The following is a 6,080-nucleotide window of genomic DNA, read 5'->3' as shown; positions in this document are numbered from 1 at the left end:
AAAATACTTTACCGGAAAATTAAAATCCCAACGCGTGACTGTTACCTGTCGTGCCTGCTACAGGTCTCCGGCAGAAGTGCCGCTACGACGACGGCTGCGTGCCCAACGCATACTGCCGGCACCAGGAGCGCTGCGAGTGCAAGGAGGGCTTCATCCCCACCCGGGACCTGCTGCACTGCCAGGGCGCCGCCCCCGCAGGCCCCGCCGCCTCCGCCGCCCTCCTGCTCGGCGCGCTCCTGTGGTCCCACTGACCCGCCGCGGCCTCCGCGACCCGTCCTGCTCGGCGCGCTACCGTATGGCACCGCGGACCTGCAGCCACCCCCGCCACGCCGCCACCGCCGCCGTCTTCACCCCCGTCTTGTCTGGAAAACTGCAATGGAATGTAGTGAAATTCCACCCTGTTGCAACTCGAAAAATAACAATAAATTTTTGAGGTGTGTGTGTGTGCGCGCGCGTCGTGTGCGTGTTTGTCTTACTCTTTCGATAGCCACCCACATTGCCTTCTGTTAGAGACAGTCTTGGGCACATCCATAGTAAAAAAAGAAAGTGTGGTGGCGGTATCAGTGTTGTGACGTCGCCCAAACGCCCGGCGCGCAGTCGGGGTAGGCCAGCCCGCACCACACGCGTGCGCTCCTGGCCGAGGGTTGCCTACCCACCAGGCGCCCCGACTCGCCCGGCCCGGAAGGGCGGACGGATCAGAAGTGTGCAAGCCTGGCGGAATGCAAAAACGCGGCTCGGGGCCTTCGGGGCCGGGGCCGGGCAGCGAGCCAATTCGCGTCAAACGTTGACGATCAATTGCGGACGAAATGAAAAAGTATGTTCCTGTCGGTCCAAAACTTACATTAAATATGATGCAATCGGCTGATTTCCATCACGCTTCTATATGATCCTCACGAAACACGGGTGTCTTGCTATCAAGTTAAAGATCTAATCTTGGAAAGAGAGCGGAACCCTTGATCCCACATACCTTTGGGCCGCTTCATAAATTGACGAGAACATGAGTAAAGTGCCAAAGTGTTCCTGAGCAGGGGTCTAAGAAAAGGAGGGGCGTCTGGGCAAGGACGAGGTCAGTCTTTTGCACTAATAGTTGACGTCCAAACGGCACGAATGATGCTGCTTTTAACTCGATGTCTAAGCCATAGTAGAAGGTTGTAGAAGAGAGGCGGTCTTGCCGGAATGCCGTCCGCTTTGCTGACCTCAGCAGCAGGGTCACCTGCAGGGACACCTCCCGCGGGATCTCTGGCTCCGGCGAGTTTCTCCCGGGGAGGTGCACAGGGATAGACGGTGCAGTCGGGAGATGCCCCCGGGAGGTCTCTGATGACCACACTGTCCTGCAGCTGCAGCAGTATGACGTGGACCGCGGTGCTGGCGAGCCTGCTGGCCCTGTGCGCCACCGCCCCGACGGCGCGCTGCTCGACGCCGGACGACTCGAACTACTTTGCCGCCGTGGTGGACTTCGCGGCGCCCAGGGCGACGGGGAAGCCCGCCCTGCAGAACATGATGGACAACGTGCGCGCGCTGGGGCCACTGGTGCACCAGGCCGCCCAGGTGGTGAGGAAGTGTTGACGGGGAAGAGGGTGGTGAACATCGATTGACGCGCACCTAACCCTAATCTGATCCTCCCGACAGAGCGCGGACATCATCGTGTTCCCCGAGGACGGCCTGCAGGGCTTCGACAACGAGGTGCTGCCGCTGTCGGTGCCCGCGCCCGGGGAGGGCGGCGCGCCGTGCGACGATGACGCGGCCGAGGCCGCCGCCGGCCAGCCGCTGCGTGAGCTGTCGTGCCTCGCCCGGACGCACGGCGTGTACCTGGTCGTCAACCTGGTGGACGAGCAGCCGTGCGCCGCCGGTGACGCCAAGTGCCCCGCGCGAGGCTCCTACCACTACAACACGAACGTGGTGTTCGACCGCAGCGGGAAGATCGTCGCCAAGTACGTCCTCCGGCTGCTGGTGGTGGTGGTGCACCTGACGGCATTCTTTTCTGGCCTCGGCTCGTCTGACCTGACCTGGAAAGTTTCCGGAAATTCTCGGGAGAAATGGGAAATTTCCGGGGAAAATCGAAAATTTCCCCGCCTTTGGCAGTATTTCGTTATTAATTTTCGGAAATTTTCCGGAAAATTTTGGAAATATTCAACCCCGCTCTCTCTCAGGTACCACAAGTACAACCTCTTCGGCGAGAAGTACGACGATGTGCCGCCCGCCGTGGAGCTCGTCACGTTCGACACCGACTTCGGCGTCCGGTTCGGGATGTTCATCTGCTTCGACATCTTCTTCGACACCCCGGCGGCGCAGCTCGTGCGCGAGCGCAACGTCACCGACATCATCTTCAGCGCGGCCTGGTTCTCCGAGGTGCCGTTCCTGACGGGTAAGCGGGGCGGAGAACGAACACCAATAAGGCGCGACCGCGACAGAGGGAGGTTCGACTCGTCACAACTGCTTGTCCTCCTTCTAGCCGTGCAGATGCACTCGGGCTGGGCGCACGCCCTCGACGTGACGGTGCTGGCCTCGGGGATGAACAGCCCAGCCGTGGGCAGCACGGGCAGCGGCATCTACCGCGGCCGCCACGGCATCTACGGCTACACGATGAACTGGCGCCAGGAGCACACCCTGGTCTTCGCCCGGGTGCCCAAGCGCGCCTACTGGCAGGACGGCGTGCGGCCACAGCCCTTCCCCGACCGCCTCGACCCCGTGCGCAACTACGGCGCGGGCGCGGACCCGTACGCGGACGTCAGCGCGCTGCACATGAAGAAGGACAACCTGACGCTTTACCGGACGGAGCTGCTGCCGCGCCCGGCCAGGGACCAGGTGGTCGAGGCCGCCGGCCACGTCTGCCACGGCGCCTTCTGCTGTCACTACGATGTGCAAATGCGTGGCGTCGCTCTGTTCCAGGTGAATAATGAGGCCTTGCTGCTCTGACCAACACGTTCAAGTACAACCCAATGCGAATAATGGCATGCTGTTTGTACGCTGTCGGACACAAACCTGTGCATGGTGTTTGCCATATCGTTAGTGTGACAGTCTCTTGGTTGCTTAGTCACCGAGTGACTGCGTATGGGTGTGGTGATAGTGCGACACTTTCCGCAGACGGCGAGTGCAGCCGTCAGCCTGCACGGCGGCTACTCGCGGCCGCGCGCCGCGGCGACCGTCGACGAGGAGGACGAAGAGGCCAAGGACGACTTCGACGGCTTCTACTACCGCGTGGTGGCGTTCAGTGGCGTCAAGGGGCACAAAGGCGGGGTGATCTCCACGGGCACGCAGGTGAGTGAGTGAGTGGGCGGGGCGGGGCTGATGTGATCGTCCTCACCTCACACTCCCCGACGACAGGTCTGCGGTCTCGTCTCGTGCCTGAGCGAGGACGCCCGCTCCTGCTTTGGCCAGATCGTCGCCGGGCTCGACTCGCCCTCCATCAAGTGGACCGAGTTCCAGTCCGTCTATCTCGAGGCCGAGTTCCCGCGCGAGGACGGCGTGCAGTTCGCGTCCACGCTGGTCGGGCCGCGGTACGACCCGCTGCCCGCCAGTGCGTTCTCTTTGGAGAGGTGCGTGTTCTCCTCGAGCAGAGGGCCCTCATGCTCCAATCTCCCCCTCGTCTACTGCCTTCTTGACCCTCTCTTGTTGATCGTGCGCACTTCCAGACGGCGCGGTGCAGAGGACGGCACGCAGAACCTGAGCCTCGAGCTGACTCAGCGCCAGCCTCTCCTCGATCTGCGCGCCTTCGCCATTTACGGCCGCAACTTTGCGTGGGACGGCCAGCCACCAACAGACTCGTAGAAAAAATAACTTTTAACAATTAAAATGAATAAATGAGCAACGTTTTTCAAGTTTGAATTTTTACCATGGCGATGGACTGGTTGGCCCTGACAAAACGATCAAGAAAAGATGAGCTGGATCGCACATCACGCATCTTCGGCTGAACCGGCTGAACTTCCCTTGCCGCTCTGACAATTTCTCATACACAAAGTCCTGAATAGCCTCGCAAGTGGGCGGGCGCCTCCCGGCCAACGCTGCGGGCGGCGCGAATGTAGTTGCGCAGCATTCGCGGCGTCTGCTGCTGTCAAAACAGAAACAGATGACAGAGGAGGTCCTGCGGCCTGGGGCTGATAGTGTGTACCCCGGCGGCAGGCGGGCTTAACCTCCTCGCGGTATCCATGGGCGACAAGTAAAGTCCTCCCGGACTTTCCTTGCGGCGCGCCTCCGGCCCCGGCAGCGCGGACACAGACATCGCGGAGGTCGTCGTGGCCGACGTCGCCGACGTCGTCATGGACGGCGACGCCCGCGCCGCCGAGGCGCCGTCATCCGGGACCGTGTCCGCGACGACGGCGGCGGCGCCCACCCTGCAGGACAAGCGGCTGGCGCTGGCGGACTGCATCCGCGCCGACCTCTTCGCCGCCGACCTCCGCTGGAGCCTGTTCGTGGCCGCTGCGCAGAGCTTCAAGTACGACACGGTGCTGCGGCCCTTCCCCCCGCAGTTCGGCAGCGCCGACGTCAAGGAGATCGACAGGCTGGTGGGTGCATGTCCTTTTTGTGTGTACTCTTGTCACCGTGACATTTATTATTAGGTGACAGGTGTTTAACAACTAACTTGCTCATTCACCCTGTTTGGCTCTGTGTTGGAGCGCAAAGCTTGAACCCTTTGTGCATATTTTTTTTTCACTCTCTGTCACAGCGAGAAGTTATGACGCAAATGCCTGCTTTCCCCACACTGCTCTCACTACTTGAGAATCCGTCTACAGACTGCAGCGATAGAGGACAACTCATTGATCTCTTGTATTGGGTGTTGATTGTTCAAGACGATCCTGGCGTTAGAACCCTCTCCAAAGAAGAGGTAATTTTAAGTATCTGTCCCTGGCATGTTTATCAATTATTCCTTTCCTTGATTAACATGCACCTCCTTTTATTTTCTTACAGGTGGATCAAGTCCTTGCTCAGGCTCCTGGAGGGAAGCTACCAAGGCCACATTTCATTTTTGCCATTGGTCCGAAAAAATTCACGGAAAAACAAAAACGCTTCTCAGAGCTTTCCAAAAATTTCAAGACTTTTTTCGGATACCATGGGTCTCGCATAGATAACTTTTATTCAATCATTTGCCATGGCTTGATTTCAACCCTGTCTAAAGCAAGTACAGAATAAAATTTCAGTAGACCCTGGTATCTTTCCTATTGGAGGTGCAAAATAACCGAGGGTGTTTTTTTTTTTTCAGAGAGAAGTGTATGGAAAAGGTACTTATCTCTCAACCGATTTTTCCACATCCTTAAATTTTAGCCCCTCAGGTTGTGGTTGGGGTGCCTCCATCATTGGTAGTGGACTCAGTTGTATGGCCCTGTGTGAAATACTAGAGCACCCTGATGTCATCTATGAGAAATCAGGTATGCCTTGAGAAGGATTTTACTACTGCTTTCCGTGTATTCACTTTGACATTATTTCTATGTCTAAAATGTCCAGATACTGAAACTCAAAAGACAGCAGAAGACAGCCAATTTGGACCTGTTCCTCAAAAATATATTCTTGTCAGGAATAGTGATTTGGTACAAATTCGCTATCTATTAGTTGATGGAAAAAATCCTCACTCCCTCACATGGTAAGTAACCTTCATTTGTTATTCTCCTATCATGCAAAAAATTGCTGTTTCCTTTCACATAACAATCTATTTTAACTTCAAAAAATTACTTTCATAATAAAGACCTATGCAATGTTTATAAAAGGTACATAGGTAATAGGTATAGGCTTATCATAAGTATTGCATTTTTGTTATTTTTTGTTTTTATAAGTGGAGACAGCGATTATGTTTTGTGTGACAGACTAATTTTTTGTCTTAATGAATATGCCTTTCTCTTCTATTTCCAGTCACAAAGAAGCTAATGCCTCTATGATCGGCTGGTTTTGTAAGCACAAAATGTTCACTCTGATGTTGGGATATGTGCTTCTCCTAAGTGCTGTAGGAATGTCTAATAGTCCCACTGTCATGCGCTATTGTCGAATGTTTTTAAGACGTTGGAATCACTAAGAAAATATTATTTAAAAGAGACGCTTACTTCTCTTTTTAAAACAATAAAACTTTAGGGTTCCATAACAACAACAAAAAT

The 6,080-nt window shown here is 55.8% G+C and overlaps 2 protein-coding genes across 9 annotated transcripts in view; both read left to right on the top strand.

Moving 5' to 3' along the window:
• Nucleotides 1–3,818, top strand: part of LOC113202709 (vanin-like protein 1) — a 30,512-nt gene extending 26,694 nt beyond the window's left edge. For 4 of the 8 annotated variants that reach the window (XM_052275935.1, XM_052275951.1, XM_052275945.1 and 1 more), the window contains 8 exons: nucleotides 64–434; nucleotides 1,338–1,551; nucleotides 1,630–1,931; nucleotides 2,151–2,365; nucleotides 2,453–2,889; nucleotides 3,085–3,258; nucleotides 3,325–3,536; nucleotides 3,633–3,818. In XM_052275935.1, coding sequence (XP_052131895.1) covers nucleotides 376–434; nucleotides 1,338–1,551; nucleotides 1,630–1,931; nucleotides 2,151–2,365; nucleotides 2,453–2,889; nucleotides 3,085–3,258; nucleotides 3,325–3,536; nucleotides 3,633–3,768 — 1,749 coding nt within the window. In that variant the 5' untranslated portion in view covers nucleotides 64–375 and the 3' untranslated portion in view covers nucleotides 3,769–3,818. Of the gene's footprint in view, nucleotides 1–63; nucleotides 435–932; nucleotides 1,067–1,337; nucleotides 1,552–1,629; nucleotides 1,932–2,150; nucleotides 2,366–2,452; nucleotides 2,890–3,084; nucleotides 3,259–3,324; nucleotides 3,537–3,632 lie in introns of those variants that run through there. The other 4 variants (XM_052275941.1, XM_052275923.1, XM_026417083.2 and 1 more) reach the window with 3 other exon arrangements.
• Nucleotides 3,819–4,021: 203 nt separating this feature from the next.
• The window catches only part of LOC113202712 (protein mono-ADP-ribosyltransferase PARP16), a gene marked incomplete in the record, with an annotated part of 18,030 nt that continues 15,971 nt past the window's right edge, over nucleotides 4,022–6,080 (top strand). Inside the window, 6 exon segments of the mRNA XM_052275990.1 lie at nucleotides 4,022–4,502; nucleotides 4,664–4,822; nucleotides 4,906–5,112; nucleotides 5,198–5,363; nucleotides 5,440–5,575; nucleotides 5,842–6,080. Coding sequence (XP_052131950.1) covers nucleotides 4,257–4,502; nucleotides 4,664–4,822; nucleotides 4,906–5,112; nucleotides 5,198–5,363; nucleotides 5,440–5,575; nucleotides 5,842–6,001 — 1,074 coding nt within the window.

This window comes from Frankliniella occidentalis, unplaced genomic scaffold (genome assembly GCF_000697945.3).
Source record: "Frankliniella occidentalis isolate FOCC.00 unplaced genomic scaffold, Focc_3.1 Scaffold9, whole genome shotgun sequence".
Lineage (NCBI taxonomy): Eukaryota > Metazoa > Arthropoda > Insecta > Thysanoptera > Thripidae > Frankliniella > Frankliniella occidentalis.
The sequence above is the reverse complement of the archived record's forward strand: the minus strand, read 5'-3'. Positions and strand labels throughout refer to the sequence as shown.